Source organism: Vitis riparia, chromosome 13, assembly GCF_004353265.1.
Source record: "Vitis riparia cultivar Riparia Gloire de Montpellier isolate 1030 chromosome 13, EGFV_Vit.rip_1.0, whole genome shotgun sequence".
NCBI lineage: Eukaryota > Viridiplantae > Streptophyta > Magnoliopsida > Vitales > Vitaceae > Vitis > Vitis riparia.
In genome coordinates, this window is record NC_048443.1 from 22193165 (window position 1) to 22210816 (window position 17652).

General features: G+C 38.8%; 1 protein-coding gene across 4 annotated transcripts in view; it reads right to left on the reverse strand.

Annotated features, from left to right (window-relative positions):
• LOC117928152 (SNARE-interacting protein KEULE-like) overlaps window positions 1-6375 on the reverse strand; it is a 39277-nt gene extending 32902 nt beyond the window's left edge. For 3 of the 4 annotated variants that reach the window (XR_004653516.1, XM_034848040.1, XM_034848037.1), the window contains exons 1-2: window positions 6306-6375; window positions 5690-5771 (exon numbers count right to left, since the gene is read on the reverse strand). Coding sequence is in view for 3 of the 4 variants with exons in the window: in XM_034848040.1 (XP_034703931.1) it covers window positions 5690-5771; window positions 6306-6335 (112 nt within the window). In the remaining variant the exon portion in view is untranslated. The remainder of the gene's footprint in view (window positions 1-5689; window positions 5772-6305) is intronic. The other variant, XM_034848038.1, reaches the window with a different exon arrangement.
• Window positions 6376-17652: the final 11277 nt, after the last annotated feature.

Genomic DNA, 17652 nt, shown 5'->3' on the forward strand with positions numbered 1-17652 from the left:
CTATTTGCTAATTTCATGCTAAACTTCTCACAAAAAAATAATTGCAAGGAAGATAATGGCACGGAACCAATGTGATAGTTAGGAGTAACTAAGATTGTCACTTTACCCAGCTGGACCACTCACTACCTGCTCTAGACCATAGGAAGGTGCCTCTTCCAGGAGAATTTGTGAGGATAGACAACATCTGGATATGATCTTAGTGGCTAATGAAGTGTTTAATGAGAAGAGACGCTCAAGAAAATAAGGGCTTGTCATGTTTGTTGCTCAGACTTACAGGACTGACTGGGTCAAACTTAGAAGGGTGGACAAGATGTTGATCGATCCTTTAAGTGTCTAGGGAGACTTCCTCTAGGTAGGACTCTTTGGCACATCTCACTTTGATTTGAACTATTTGGCGGGAAAGGAATGCCAAGATTTCTTAGGATGGGTGGAGATCATTGGATGCAATTTGGGATGTTTTTCCTCTTTTTTTTCTTTCCTTTGGACTTTTGCTAGTGAAACTTTTGCAAACACTGCCCTAGAAGCCTTGTTTTTCTAGATTGGAACCTAGTGTGCAGAACCACAAGATTGACTAATGACACTTCTTGAACAATTACCACCTTTCATGAGTTTTGTTAAACTAAATATTGATAGGTGTTCTTGGGGTAACCCTATGTAACTAAAAATTGGATGATAACTTAGGACTACTTTGATATTATGATAACAACATATTCTAAATAAGCAGACCTGGGGGTTCAATAAAAGCTTTTTTTTTTTTGATAGGCAAACACACAACAAAAATATATTAGAAAAGGGCGCCTTGAGGCTGACCCAAGCATACAGGATGTATACAAGAGGCGCCAATAGGCACAAAAAGAAAAAGAGATACAATACCAGCCCTCAACTAGCGCCTAGCCAATCAAAAAAATTGATCAAAGGAAGAGGACCCTCATTTACAACCAATCTAGTCCACAGCCAAAGATTACAAACAAAAGAATTATTCAACCTATGAATTGATAACTCTTCATTATCAAAAGCTATCCTGTTTCTTTCCTTCCAAACCGCCCAAAAAATGCACAAAGGGGCTGCATTCCACACCTTCCTATGCTTCTTGCCCAACTTAAAGTCACGCCAACCACTAAGAGTATCTCTAACTGAAGAAGGGAGGACCCAAGTACAAGAAGATTTGCTATTGTCGTATCATGGGTGAATAGGAAAGGATAAGGGTTGTGGAAGTTTGATTGGTGGTTGTGCCAAAATATTGATATTTCTTGTTAGGATGTTCCTTATGTTGTTAGATTCCTCACTTAGACAATCATGCAGCAATTGCATTAGCAAAGTGTGGAGTAAGACATTGGGTTTCTTTCATTGGACATTTTTTAACTCCATGAATTATAGTGAGTGGTGTCCTAAATAGTTTGAACTATGCAAATAGATTTTCCCTTTTGGACTAGCATCACCTATTTTCCATTTTGGACTAGCATCACCTATTTTCCATTTCTATGAGACTTTGTCAGTAAGTGTTTGTACTTGTCAAAAGGATTTCTCATCCTTATTTGTATTTAGCATTTCAATGCAATGAAATGGTTGTTTTTATCCAAAAACCAAGAACAAAAAAAGATTGTTTTTTAGATTCATTTCAAAAACCTTCTGATGATGTAGAGTGGACTTTTATGTTGCATGATCTAGAACAAAAGGATCTCAGGAGAAGATGGATGTCTTGCATCTATGGGTACGTAACCTCAGTTTTGTTGTGCTAATGAACAGAGTGCACCAAAGGATCATTTAAGGCCTTTAGGGACCTAAAATTAGGTGATCCACTTTCTCCTTTTCTTTTTAGGATTGCAGTTAATATTCTGAGTATAATAACAGAGAGAAGAGGAGCTCAATATCCTGAAAGTACTGGCAGTTTGGGTGTATGTAGGATATCTCTGAAGAATAGAGCCCTCTTAAGGAAGCAACTATGGAGGTTTTCTATGGAGAGCAATGCTGATCATTTTGAATTTCTACAGTCACATCTAAGTGAATCAGGATGCAAATGTATTTTTGGGTAATTGCACCATTGTCCTTGCCATTGGAAGGCTATTCTTTTAATGTTTCTTTAATGTCTCTTGTTTTGCATGTTGTTTTGTGAGCAATGGAACAAAAGTCTGTTTTTAAGAAGATACATGGCATCGTGATCCACTCTTTCATCTTCGATACCCAAATCTCTTTGAGGCAGTGAGGACAAGAGATTCCCCTGTTTTTGCAATTTTATTTTTCCTCTTCCTCGTACCCTTACTAGAAATTTCATTTATTACCACAACATTTTTTTTTATAGGAAACAACAATGAATTATATTGAATTAGAAAATAGGAAATACAAAAGAAGGATGAGGAATCCTCCCACAAATGAAAGCTAAACAAATTGAATACCAAAAGCAAAAAGCTATGTAGTAATTACAAAAAGCAACCTCTCCTTACTAACCCACACCCTTGGAGCTACACACCACTAGCCAATCTAGTTGAACCAAATTAAGAGGAATGCCCTTAAAAGTTTTGGTGCAAGAAGCCCAAAAAGAAGCAAGGAAATGAATAGTGTCCCATAGAGCCTCTGAATTCCTTGCCTTGTCCTCGAATATCCTAGCATTTCTTTCTCGTCACACAACCCAAATTAAAGCAATAAAGGCAGATTGCCACAATACTATTCCTCTCTTAGATCTTCCCAATCCCTTAAAATTAATGGTCATCATGTCAAAAATACTCCTTGGGGGGGACCCAATCCATCTTGGCTATACGAAATAACCTATGCCACAACCCCATCGTCAAAGGACAATCTAAGAAGAGATTATTTGCTAATTCTCCATGCTCCATACACAACTTACAGATATCAGGATTGAGAGCTTTGTAGGGTCTTCTTAACTGTAGCAAGTCATTAGTATTTACCTTCTTGTGTGTCAATAACCAGACAAAGGACTTGACCTTAAAAGGGACTTGAGACTTCCAAACAAAATTTGCAGGGAAAGTTGGAGATGAATCAAAAATGTAGGATAAGACTAGAAAGAAAGATTTGACTGTAAATTATCACCACAACATTTTCAAACAAGAAATTTGGAAATCTAAAGTCCTTCCTAAAAAGTAAAGCATTTGTATGGCTTGTGGTGAAAAGAGTGTTGATTCCAGTGATATGATTCAATGAAAAGGATTTACAAAGCCCTCAATTAGAATGATGTGTTGTGTATGAGGACAGGAGAAACTATGGCTCACTCTTTCTGCATTGTCCACTAGCCTCATTTTGTGTCATAGATTGTTTGGACTCGTTATCTCACAAAGGTTAATTGGATTCCTCCCAAAAGTGTGGAGAAGATGTTCGATATTACATGAAGTTTTCTACAAAGCATTTCTAGCCTTATTTTGATTTGGGACATCTCATGAGAATGGAATGCAAGGATTTTTTATAATAAGTGAAGAACAAAGAGGAAGTCTAGAATTTGTTTTATTTATCCTCTTCTCTACAAGCTTCGGGTAGTGAGGCCCATGTTGGGACTCTTTTAAGCCTTCTTTTGCTAGATTAAAACCTAGTGGCCAAGTTTAAGAGAATGGATAAGGAAATATTTCCTACTCTGTTACCACCTCATGAGGGTTGTATCAAGCTAAATTTGACAAATGCTCTTTGGGGAACCTAGGGCAATTAAGGACTGGTGGATGCTCAGGGATCATCTTGGTGCAGTGCTAAAAGCCTTTTCAAAACCTACAAACAAGGGTCATGCTATTGAAACTAGGATTCTAGCTCTTATAGAGGCCCCTTGAGTCCCAACCTTGCACTGGAGAGAGATTCTTCGTCATTTCATTGGTATCCAAGAAGGAAAGAGGCTTGAAGAGTGGCTTCACCAAAATTTTTATACCTAAATAGAATTAGGATGTTCCTTTTCCTAGACTCCTTGCTTAGCTCATCAAGCAGTAGACTTATAACCAAATAAGGAGCAAAGCTTTTAGTATCTTTTGTAGAATTTTGTTTTTTTTTTTTTTTCCAATTTCTTTAAGCTATTCTCAACTGTTCTTTTAGAAATCTCCCTCATAGTTGTGCAACTTGTTTTGGTTTTCTTGTTTAGAGGTTTTCTTCATTTTTATATCATGGAAAGATGCCTCATCCTTCTTTGAAATGAAATGGTTGTTTGTGATTTTAAAAATAAAAAATAAAATAAAATAAAATAAAAATTTAAAAAAAAAAAACCGTATTGCATAAATGTGTTATTTTGATAGGATGAAAAAGTTATATGAAAGATAAATTTAAACCATCTATTTTGTCAAGATTCTAAATTATTTCTTTCAAGCTTATTATTTATGTTTACTAATTTTTTTTTTGGTCTTGTCCAAGTCATCAAATCCAATCCTTTTCTTTCCAACTAATTTTGTTTGGAAATTAAAAGCCCCTTCAAAGGTTACGGCCTTTGTTTAGCTAGTGGTGCACAAGAAGGTAAATACCAATGACTTAGTACAAGTGAAAAGACCCTACAAATCCCTTAATCCACATTGGTACATTTTATGCAAAGAAAGTGGGCAATCAATCAACCATCTTTTTCTACATTGTCTATTAGCTTAGGGGGCTTTGGCATAAGCTCTTCAGTTTAGCCAATATGGTTTGGGTGTTGCTTAGGAGTATCGGAGATATGATGATCATCTCTTTTAGAGGATCGGGGAATTCATTGAGAGGCAAGACTCTTTGGCAAATCGCTTGCCTCACTATTCTTCGGATTGTGTGGTAAGAGAGAAATACTAGGATTTTTAAGGAAAGATGGAGATCAGAAAAGACATTGTGGGATCTACTTCATTTCTACTCTTCCCTCTAGGTCTCTTGTTCCGTCACTTTTAAAGGAGTTCCATTTAATGTTATTCAACTAAGTTGGCTTTCAATTTGTAATTCATAGAGGGTGGATAACATTGAGAGGAGTTGTTTTTAGTTTCTATGTTATTTTGTGTATGCCTATGTTTTAGTTTCTCCTTGTATAGTGGAGTATATTCATACTTCAATCAGGTTTTGTATTTTGTGAGAAGGACCCCTCATCCTTCTCTCTTTCTTCTATCAATACTATTTATCCTTGTTTCTACATTATTTATGTTTACTTAAAATTTGGCACAACCTAGAATTTTTTTAATTCCTGTTTCTTTATAGTCATTTCATGTCCTACTTTCCATTTTAGTGGGTAAATTTAGATATACCCCAAGCACCTTGCTATTGGAATACCTTAGTCTCTTTAGCTCATAATCTTTTATAAGTATCAATTACTTGACTTTCAGTAAGTACAATGACCATGACCAGAAAACCAAGACCATAAGTTCAAAGCAACAAATGGCTTCCATTATGAAGCAGATGATCCCGATTCCAGGATTTTTTTTAATAAATAAATAAATAAATCACTTCAGAGATGTCTTAATGAATCCAAAAGTATTGAAGATGTGTTGCTCATTGACAGAAATTAGTGAAAACAATATGATGTAACAGTTTATGCTAAAGATAGCTAGAATCATTATTTAAAAGAACAAAAAAAAAAAAAGCACATTTGAAAACAGGTGGCCATGAGAATATTGACCTATTGATGCACTGTTTGTTATATTGTACTGTTTCATCACAATGAACAAAGTGGAATTGTTCGGGCAAGAACACCAAACCCGCATTTATGGAGAAAAAGTGGAAATTTAAGCTTTGAGAGAATGGCCTTTGGTTTTCTTACATGAGACTCCTTCCTCTGTGATATCTGCCATCTTGCATGAGTAAGACATTACTTTAATCGTACGTTTGTCCATGATGAGAACCTACAGGTAAGAATGACGACAAGTGACTGAATAGAAAAAAATGAAATTTCAGAAAATAAATCAGCAATATAGAATCCTACTCAAGGAGATTTTAAGAGACAAACACATGAGAATGTTAGAAGTCGAAGATTGTAACTGAAGTATATGCTTCAAACAGATTATGAGATTTCTATGTCCATATGGCTTACTAGGGTTGTGCATATCTACAAACATCTGTATTCGAATATATATATATATCCACATTAAGTGCATATTTTTCTATGGAAAAGCCCACCAAATTCTTCAGGTCTTCTCCCTCCAATTTTTGCTCTTCGGATCTGAACTCCAAACCATACACATCCTTCCAAAATAAAAGAAGATTGACTATTTGGGGTTCTGTTTGAAAAATGTAGTGTGAAAAATACTGAACACAACCCAAGGCTCCAACTTCATAGGCATATTCATCAAGCCTTTTTCTTTCTTGTTATGTCCCAAGATTTGTGAGGAAAAATTAAATAAAAAAATAAAAATAAACAACAGAAAATTAGTACACACTGTGGATAGGTTTATGTCAAAATGAATCATTAGCCAAGATTTGAGGGCAAATGATTCTGCTTGGGAACCCAGTCCTGAAAAAGAAAAGAAGAGGAACTTGTGTGAAATCCATAAAATATTATTGTTCTTACTCATCCATGCATAATGAGCAAATTTATGGTTTATAAGATCTATGGAAAAGGTTAGTCTTAGGAAAACAAGGATGTTGTAATAAAATACAAATAAAATGTACATAATCAAATTGTTAAACAACCAATTTTCTTAAAGTTTAAGTTTGCAGGATTTAGATTCACAATATATATCATGCACTCCAACACCCTTCCTTACATGCAACTTCATACTTGCACATGGAGAGACACATAAGCACACACCGCAAAATATACAAACCACAAACAGCCTCCTTTGGGCTTAATAAAGTGAGGAAATAAACATCCAGTGAGGTTCAAACATATAAACTCCTACCAAACAAGACTTTGATACCATATTAAACAACCAATTTTTCAAAAAGCTTAAGTTTGTAGGATTTGGGTTACCAATACAAATAATTCCAGAAAATAATTAGTTTGTATTGACATTATTATATAAATATATTTATATTGTCTATATTTCTTATTTTAAGTATAAGATCTTCATTTTTCTCAAATAAAAATGTTATCATAATTATTAAACACTTGTGAGACGCAATATAATACTTTTTTTAATGTAAAATGATAGGCATGACCTGCATCTTAGATCTTAACATATCTTGAGACATATATATCTATATACACACACACACACACACACACACACACACACACACACATTATATAATTAGTGCCATTCATGATACAATAAGTTTTTTAATGAAAAACAAACATTTTATTATCATAGATTAAGTAAATATATAGAAAGATGAGAAATCTTTCCCCTAATCCCAACCACTACATAACTCTAATCAAAAGCAAGAAAAAACTATCTACTATAGATATTAATGGAAATACAAGTCCATAAGTGGTTACAAATACGAACTTAAAAGCTTAAGAGGATAAAAATCCCTTGAAAAAGAAATCAATTGATTGGCTCTTTGTATCACTAACATGTTAGCCACATGGTTAGCTGCTCGAGGAATCCAACTGAAAAAACACCCCAACTCTACAATAATATCAAAAAATTTGTGTCACGATCCATTAAACCTCCACATGCTTCTCTCCTTCCTATTTACCTAGGACTATTGTAGAATTCCACTCTACTAGAAAGCAGGATAAACCATTAATTTTTGCAAGCTTTAGGCTTTCCAGCATTCTTAGACCCACTCCAGTATTCTTAGAGAGTGCTCTTACTAATGTTTCATGATCATCCATAAGTGTTCCTCCAATTTTAAGTTGTCCTAGGTTATGCAAGGTGCATCTATCAAATTCAACTTGATACTACCTGTTAGAGGAAGCATCCATGTAGGGAGTATCTCCTCAACTAACCTTAGTAGATCTACTTACTAGATTCTAGTCTAGAAGTATAATGCTGAAGAGGGTGTCCACAAATAGTGCACTAGAAAACGCTCAAAGAGCATAAATATATCAAATACCAAACTGTCTCCTGAGAACATTCGTCCTAAAAAATCATCACATTCCTTTCCCTCCACATAGTCCAATCAGTGTTATCAAAAGCAAAAGGCGATGTCAAGGCGATAAGACTCTTTTTAGCCTAAAGCGAAAGACGAAAAACAAGGCAATAGCCTGATTATAATAAGGCAATAAAAAATATACATATATTTACCTCTTTGATACTTAACCAATATAAGCGTTGTCTTCAATAATCAATACTATTTATTTTTCATCCATCATGATGTCTTATAAAATTAATAAAATAGTAATAATTATTCAAAGTATTAAATATTATATCCCACATCATAAGAAACATCATATTGTTTAGAGATATTCATCCTGTCTAAATGGATATTCTAATTTTTCAGACATCTAAAAAGCAAATAAGAGAATGAACATTCTAGAAAAGCTTTGGGCATCATCATCATAGTCATCATTGAAATTAAAATTATCATCACTTCCATCAATACTAAATCGATAGTCCTCCATCTCATTATCTCTATGATCCATAATATAATATTTCATCTTATACTTTGTTTAATCCAATGTTAGATTGAATGAAATTATAATCTAAGTATGTTTAATCGTAACTCATGGTCAAAAGCAACCGCTTCTATGCCTTACACCTTATCCTAAGGCGATTGCCTAGGCATTGCCTCTTTAAAGCTGCCTTGCCCAAGTCCTCAAGAGGCAACTTTTATCTGTCTCGCTTGGTCTGATGACCTAGGCAACCTAGACGATCGCCTCTAATAACACTGAGTCCAATGTTGTCAAAAGCAAAAGGTAATGTCAAGGATATAGCACTCCTTTTAGCCTAAGGCAAATGGCAAAAAACAAGGCGATAGCTTGACTATAGAAAGACAATAAAACCTATACATGTATTTACCTATTCAATACTTCATCCACGGTTATCAAAAAAAAAAATTACCTATTCAATACTTAACCAATATAAGCGTCGTCTTCAACAATCAACATTTTTTATTGTTCACCCCTCATGGTATCTTATAAAATTAATAAAATAGTAAGAATTATTCAAAGTGTTAAATATTAGACCCCACATTATAAGAAACATCAAATTGTTTAAAGAAATTCATCCAATCAAAATGCATATTCTAATTTTCTAGACATCGAAAAATCAAAATAAAAAACAAAATATGAGAATAAATGTCCTAAAGAAGCTTTGGACATTATCATAGTCATCACTGAAATTAAAATTATCATCAATTCCATCAAGACTAGATTGATAGCCCTCCATCTCATTATCACTATGATTGATGATATAATATTTCATCTTATACTTTGTTTAATCTAATGTTAGATTGAATTAAATTACAATCTAAGTATGTTTAATCTTAACCAATGGTCAAAGGCAACCACCTCTACGCCTTACATCTTATCCCAGGGCGACCGCCACATGTCACTTCTTTGAAGTCATCTTGCCTAAGTCTTCAAGAGGCGACTTTCATCAGTCCCGTTTAGCCTGGTGGCCTAAGTGATCCAAGTGATCGCCTTTGATAACACTAATATAGTCTAACAATTAATGTGAGAGAAGCAATACCCCAAAGTTACTTCCCTCATGGAAGACCTCTAAAACCTTAGTGAGCAACAATCAATATCTCCACCACACCCCTAGTTGGAAACCAGTCAATCCCAACAAGTCCAAACAACCTAAGTCATAATGTCAGTACTACTTAAGTAATATAATTATGTACATACATACATACATACATATATATATATATATATAGGTTTTGTGATATCTCCTCTTCTACAGCAAATCATTAGTATTAACCTTCATTTTTGCCAACAATCATGGGAAGGCCTTGACTTTGAGTGGGACTTCAAACTCCCAAATAAAATTTGTAGGAGGAAAGGATTTCAAATTGACAAAAACGAAGTGCACTTTAAAGAATGAATTGTTTAGAATAGACTAAAGATTTTTTTTCCTTAATAGGTAAATATTTATTGTATTAATAGTGCCTAACAAAAGAGCGCACTAAAGTATATACGATGTATAGAAAGGCAACACATAACCAAGTGGAGGGGTACACAAAAAACAACCCCAACCACTACATTTTTTTTTTTTTTTCCTTTTAATCAGAAACAAGAAATGCATTAATCATGTATAAAGAGTTCATAAGAAGGATGAGGAATCTTTCCCACAAATACACCCCTAATCACTACATAGAGCTTAGCCACTCAACAAAGTCTGACATAGACAAGGAATCAACTCCTATGAACACTCTAGCCTATTCCCAAAAATTATACAAAAATGATTGTTTGAGTGTTTTATCTACTTTTTCTCAAAATTCTCAAGCACTCACCTATTTTTCTCCTTCCATATGGTCCAAAAAAAGACATAAGGGGAGAGTTCATAAGGCTTTCTTCCCCTTACTCCCCACAAAAGTTCCATGCCAACTTAGAAGGGCCTTCCTTACTAAGGAGTGTAATACCCACTCTATTCCAAATAAAGCGAAAAGCAACTACCACAAGATTACTGCTTTTAAGCAATGAAAGAAGATACAACCCACTATTTCTTCTTCTTTTTCTTTTTTGCACATATAGAAACTATTCAAAATCATACGCCCCCTCCTTTTAAGGTGGTTCAAAGTCAATATCCTACCCAAGCAGCTTCCCAATGAAGAAACCGACTCTCTCCAAAGCCCAAGAAATCCAAACAATGTTGGAAGGGAAGGTCTTGATGTTTTGGATGGACAAAGAGGAATAAAGAAAGAAAATGTTACTTCGAAAACTTTTGTATCAAAAGTTCCTTAATACTGTATGGGAGAGAGTGGGAGAGAGTGCGAGAGAGTCTAAGAGCGAGGGGGCGAGAGAGATCGCCAGCGACGGGAGTGCGCGTCGCGCGGAAAATAGGAGGAAGAGGAAGACGAGCAAGTTCGAGGTGGAACCCAAGACATTTGAGTTGGAAATGGTGGAAAGGGGAGGAAAAACTCTAATCATAACAGAAAGTAAGAATGGGGTATCGTCTTGGGTGCGATTGGGGCTGGACAGCGTAGGGCTTTTCATGGAAGGTCTATTGCAGTGCATTAAGGATGAGAAGATAGGAAGTTGGGAAAAGGGATGGAAGGAGAAAGGGCGAAGCTTCTCTCTCGTGCGCGCCTATAACAGGGCGGGTTGCTTTTTGCGGTTAGGGGTCATCGATGTGGAGTTGAAGAGATACAGTATTTGTATCCCGAAGGGCAAAGGGGTCAAAGGAGGTTGGACGGCGATGGTGGAGACTATTCGCCAGATGGATATCCTTGTTGGCAAAAAGGTTCAACAAGAAGAAGAGAGGACAGTGGGAAGGCCGCGGTCGGAAATGGTAAAGGGAAGGTCATATGTGGACACGGTGAAGGGTTGGGGGAATATGGAGACCAATATCCTTAGAGTGGAGGTGGATCGGGAGGAGCTAAACAGAAACATCAGTAGGCTGGAGCAATGTCTGATCAGAAATTGGAAACCTAGCAAAACAAAAGAGGAAGACCTGGAAAAATTGGGTTGGGAAATGGCAAAGGCATGGGGATTGAAAGGCAAAATGGGGATTGCGAGTATGGGAAGAGGACGTGTTCTACTGGAATTCGAGTTCACGGAAGAAGCAAGAAGGGTTCATCTCTCTGGTCACAAGACGGTGGGAGGAGTTCAAGTGGACCTAGAGCGATGGAATCCAAGATCGGGGTGTATGGAAGAAGGAGAGGTAAGAAGGGAAGTGTGGGTGAGAATAGTGGGGCTACCAATTTCGCTATGGGTTCCGTCGGTGTTGAGAAGGGTGGGAGACGCTTGCGGCGGGTTTCTAGATGTCGACCCAAAGACGGAGAGAATGGAGGATCTGCAGTGGGCGAGGATTCTGATCAGATCGGACGGCGAAAACATCCCCGGTTCGCTGGTGTTAGGGGTTGAAGGAATGTCTTACTCCCTATCTCTATGGTGGGAGATGGTTCCATCATTAAGGCTGGAAGAGGGATGGAAGCGCGAACTGTGGGATTGGTCCAGAGGAGAGGGTAGGGGTGATGAAGCCCCACGCGTCGGGCCGAGAGTGGAGGAGATGGCGTGCGCGGGGTTCGAGGCGCAGCATCAGCCAGTGGATGGGACGGGTCGTCTGACGCAGGAAGTGGGTTCTGCAGCTTTGGGTTCACAGCTGCATGCGGGCTTGCGGGGGTCCGATTCGTATATTGGGCCTGTGGGCCCAAGCCGGGAGAAGGATTGGGCTTGTGGGCTCTCTTTAACAACAGGCCGTGAAGATCCAAAGGGGGATCAGAATGGGCCGCATACAATTAAAAGCCTGGGGCGGGTTGCTGACGCTGGGCTGGGCCAACACCAAAAGGGGAAAAACACCATATTGCAGTCTTCTTTAGTGGATGATGGGCCCCTGTTAAGAACCTTTTCATCTGGGTCCAACGGTAATAATAAAGACGACAATATGGACTGCGAGTTCATTAGATGCAGAGAGGAGGAAACAGAGAGAAAACAGCAGACGGACCTAATGTATCAGAGAGCAGAAAGGATGTTAGAGGAAGAAGCAGCGAGGTATGTCTTAGATGTAAATATGGGGGGTCTCAGGGCTCAAGGGTCTTCTTCCTCTAACTCTTTTTGTTTTGGTCGGTCTCCGAAAAGGGAGGGTTACGACCATTCTGGGGTCCGAAGGGAGGGGGTTTTGCTTGGAAGTGGGTCACAAAGACCAAATGAAGTAGAACTGTTAGAGAGAAGGGATGGCTGTTGGGATTTGGTTGAGGTCAACAGTATTGACCCTCTGGAAAGAAGTTTGGGGTGGAAAGCAGATCAGACGGAGTCCCAAGAGGGTAGAAAGGAAGAGCACCTGAATTGGGAGGAGAGCAGTCTGATTAAATTCAGTCATTTCTTAGGTTTTTCTACGGAAGGCCTGGAGAAGGAAATTCTGAGTTTCCTGGGCAAAATCAGAAAAAGGAAGGAAAAGATTGTAGGTAAAGGTCTGTTGGAGTCTTCAAGGTTTGAAAGGGAGCTTAAGATATTGGAGTGCTCTATTAACTATGAGGGGGATTCTAAGAAAAAAGGCCTTATTCAGGGTAGAGGGAACCAGTATGCAAGTATCCAATGACTGTAAAAATTTTGAGTTGGAATGTGAGGGGTGTGAATGATAGTTCTAAGAGGAGAATTATCAAATCAGTTATCAGAAAACATAAGGTGGATTTATTTTGTATTCAAGAGACGAAGGTGCAAGTGATGTCTGAAATGGTGGTGAGGAGCTTAGGGCCGGGGAGATTTCTTGATTGGAAGGTTTTGAATGCTATGGGGACGGCAGGAGGTGTTTGATCTGTTGGGACAAACGATCGTTGGAGATGGTGGGGGTGGAAGAGGGACAATTTTCCATCTCCTGCAGATTCAGGAATGAGGGAGATGGAGCAATCTGGGTATTCACGGGGGTTTATGGGCCTTTTTCCAGAGAAGATAGGGAATGTTTATGGGAGGAGCTTGGGGCAATCAGAGGGATATGGGGGAGCCGTGGTGTTAGGAGGAGATTTCAATACAACGCTGTACCAAGCTGAAAGAATAGAATTGGGAGGATTACTTCAACTATGAGGAGGTTTGCCCAGATTATAGATGACCTAGGGCTTGTTGATATCCCTTTGCAAGGGGTTCTTCACTTGGAGCGGGGGGTTAATAATCAATCGCGGGCCAGGCTGGATAGATTTCTAGCGACTCCTAGTTGGCTAGATCAATTCAGTAGGGTTCACCAAAGAAGACTGCCTCGCCAACATCGGATCATTTCCCGATTTTGCTAGAGGGTGGAGGGATAAGGAGAGGCCCGTCCCCCTTCAAATTCGAAAATATGTGGCTCAAAGCCGAAGGGTTCAATGAGCTGATAGAGGGTGGTGGAAGGGATAGAGGTTAGAGGCAGGCCGAGCTACAAATTAGCGACTAAGATGAAGGGGCTGAAACTTAGGTTAAAAATATGGAATAAGGAGTTTTTGGAAGATTGGAGAAAAACAAAGCTGAAGCTCTTCAGCAAGTGGAGAGGTGGGATTCAGTGGAAGAAGAGAGAAACCTAACAGAGGAGGAGCTGGGCCACAAAAAGGAAGCTAAGGAGAGTTATGCAAAGTGGGTGTCGATGGAAGAAGTGCAGTGGAGACAGCTATCAAGGGAAATATGGTTAAGGGAAGGGATAGGAACACGGGGTTCTTTCACCGCATGGCCAATGCCCATAGGAGAGTCAATGCCATGGCTAAAATTAAGATAAATGGGGTGAGATTCACAGAGGAACAAGATATGAGGGAAGGTATAGCAAATGCGTATCAGCAGCTACTATCGGAAAATTCGGGGTGGAAGGCGGACATAGGAGGCCTCTCACTGAAACAGATCAGTCCTTCAGAAGCAATTGGCATCGAGAATTCTTTTTCTGAGACTGAAATCCATGCAGCTTTAATGGGGATGAATGGGGACAAAGCCCCGGGCCCGGACGGATTCACAGTGGCTTTTTGGCAAAGCTGCTGGGAGGTTGTCAAGGAGGACATCTTGGGTTTTTTCAAGGAGTTCCATGAACAAAACTCATTCATTAAGAGTCTGAATCATACATTTCTGGTGCTGCTGCCGAAGAAAGGGGGGGTGGAGGACTTAAGAGACTATAGGCCAATCAGTTTGATTGGGGGCTTATATAAATTATTGGCTAAGGTACTGGCCAATAGGCTCAAAAAAGTCATAGGAAAGGTGATTTCTCCTGTTCAGAATGCCTTCATCAAAGGGAGACAAGTCCTTGACGGTTCCTTAATCGCAAATGAGGCTATAGATTCTTGGCAAAAAAGGGGAGAGAAAGGTATAATTTGTAAATTAGACATCGAGAAGGCGTATGATAGCATCAATTGGCATTTCTTACTAAAGGTCATGCAAAAGATGGGGTTTGGACCAAAATGGATAGGATGGATGTGGAGTTGTATCTCCACTGTCAAGTACTCAGTGCTGGTGAACGGGGTTCCAGCGGGGTTCTTCTCAAGTTCAAAAGGATTAAGGCAAGGGGACCCTCTTTCCCCCTACTTATTTCTCATGGGAATGGAAGTTCTAAGCGTGCTCATCACAAGGGCTGCTGAAGGGGGCTTCATCCAAGGCTGCAGGATATGGAGAGGAAGAGAGCAGGCCGTCAATATTACTCATCTCCTGTTTGCGGACGATACAATTGTTTTTTGCGAGGCAAAGAAAGAGGCGTTACTGCATTTGAGCTGGATCCTCTTTTGGTTTGAAGCAGCCTCTGGTTTGAAGATTAATCTGGACAAAAGTATGGTAATTCCGGTAGGGGAGGTGGAAGGGGTTGCTGAAATGGCGGCTGAAATTGGGTGTAGGGAGGGGCAGCTGCCTACTGTTTATTTGGGGCTGCCCCTCGGGGCGCCAAATAGGGCCTCTTACGTATGGGATGGGGTGGAGGAGAGAATGAGGCGAAAGCTTGCTCTTTGGAAACGTCAATATTTATCCAAAGGAGGGAGAATTACTCTTATAAAGAGTACGCTGTCCAGCATACCTTTGTATCAAATGTCGGTATTCCGTATGCCTAAGTCAGTGATAAGAAGGATGGAAAAGCTTCAAAGAGACTTTTTGTGGGGTGGAGCCAATGGGGGGAACAAGGTTCATTTAGTCCAATGGGAGATGGTGTGTGCGGATAAAGGAAAAGGTGGATTGGGTCTAAGGAAAATTGCTGTCTTGAACAAAGCTCTCCTTGGTAAATGGATTTGGAGATTTGCGCGTGCTAAGGAGGAGCTTTGGAAAAAAGTGATTGAGGCCAAGTATGGGCAAGAAGAGTTTGGGTGGAGAACAAGGAAAGCAAACGGGGTGTATGGAGTTGGAGCTTGGAAGGAGATCTTGAAGGAGTCCACTTGGTGTTGGGAAAATATGGATTTTAAGGTAGGAAAAGGCAATAGAATAAGGTTTTGGACTGATCGTTGGTGCGGTAACATTGTGCTGTCCCAAGGCTTCCCAAATCTCTTCTCCATGGCTGCCCATAGAAATGTCACAGTAGAGGAATGCTGGGACCATAATGTGGGCCAAGGAGGGTGGAATTTAAGGCTGTTAAGGGACTTTAATGACTGGGAGTTGGGCTTGGTGGACAATCTCTTAATTGTGTTGAGGGATTATAGAGTAAACTCGGAAGATGATTCGGTATATTGGAAGAAAGGCGAGGGCGGACTGTTTAAAGTTAAGAAAGCTTATAATGTGTTGTCAAATACCCAAGGAGTGGATTTTCCTTATAGCAATGTTTGGGTGGACAAGGTACCAACCAAAATTGCTTTCTTTGCTTGGGAAGCTACTTGGAGGAAGGTCCTCACTTTGGACAGGCTCCAGAGAAGAGGGTGGCATTTACCTAATCGGTGTTTTTTGTGTGGGTGCGAAGAGGAAACAATCAATCATATACTAATTCATTGTACAGTGGCAAAAGGGTTGTGGAACATCATTCTTGCGTTGTGTGGTGTACAGTGGGTCTTTCCAAAATCTGTAAAGGAGGTCCTTAGTAGTTGGAAAGGTTCTTTTGTGGGGAGAAAAAGGAAAAAAGTGTGGAAATCAATCCCGTTATTCATTTTCTGGTCTATATGGAAGGAAAGGAATAGGCTAGCCTTTAAGGGGGAGTATTGGATTATCAGAAATTAAAAACTTCGTTTGTATACAATGTATGGGGGTGGGCTAAAGTGTACATGGTTATGGAGTCGAATTCCCTATTAGGTTTCTTGGAGTGGTTAGCCTCCAAATAGGGTTTGGGTCGTGTTTTTTTGTTAAGGGGGTGGTAGTCTCGTATACTTCCTGTATGCCTTGAGGCTTATTTGCCTTTCTTATATATATTCTGCTTGCTTATCAAAAAAAAAAAAAAAAAAAAAAAAAAAAAAAAAAAAAACAAAGTACAATTGGTCTAATGGTAGGGATGGTTCACTTCAATCTTATTAAGGTCACTGGTTCGAAACCAATAGTTGCATATTTAGGTGTTTTTTCTATTTAGCCTTGAGCAATCCCACATCAGAAGTGGGAGAAAAGGCAATGCCATATTTAATGGCCTTTGCAGCTGACAGTGAGCACAGGCGCATGGAGTGGAATTGGCCCCAGTTCCATGGGTTGATTTCTGGCCCAGTAACCCAAAAAAGAGTTTTGACCGAAAGAGGACTGCTGACTTATTGCTTGAGGGCTGAAATATATCACAAATATCACCTATAGATCGACGATAAAGGAGGGAAAATAATGAAAAATCCTTCAACCGAGCTATTGATGTCAATATCGTGTCGAGGGGTGTTGATACCCGATATTTCGGCGAAAAATCGCTGATATTTCTCGACATTTTAAATCATGATTTTGAGGATGTAGAGAGCTGGGAACTAAAATAGAAAAATCTCTCTGGACGCACTCTGCTATCTTGTCTGATATGGTTTTAAGTGTAACTTTGTATCCTTTCTAAATCTAGTTGACTATTTAGGTAGGGGTTTAACGTGTTGCTAATGCCTTAGGCATTCATTATATACCTTCTATGTACATAGGGTGATTCCCTTTTTATTATGCACTTTGAATAAAGTCCTTATGGCCCAGCAGGGAAAAAAAAAAATGAAAACTTCAAAAAATTTGTTTTATGTTTTTAGAAAGCAGAGTTAAAGATCAGGTTGATATCAGAGAACAATAAATAGATGTTCTTTGTTGTTTAAAAAAAATGTTCTCACAATTAACAAAACACTGAAAACACACGGAAATAATAAGTAATTGACAATGTTTGTTACCCTTGTTAAAACTAGATAATCATTCTAATTAAGAGGATGGTGTTTTAGGATGAGGAT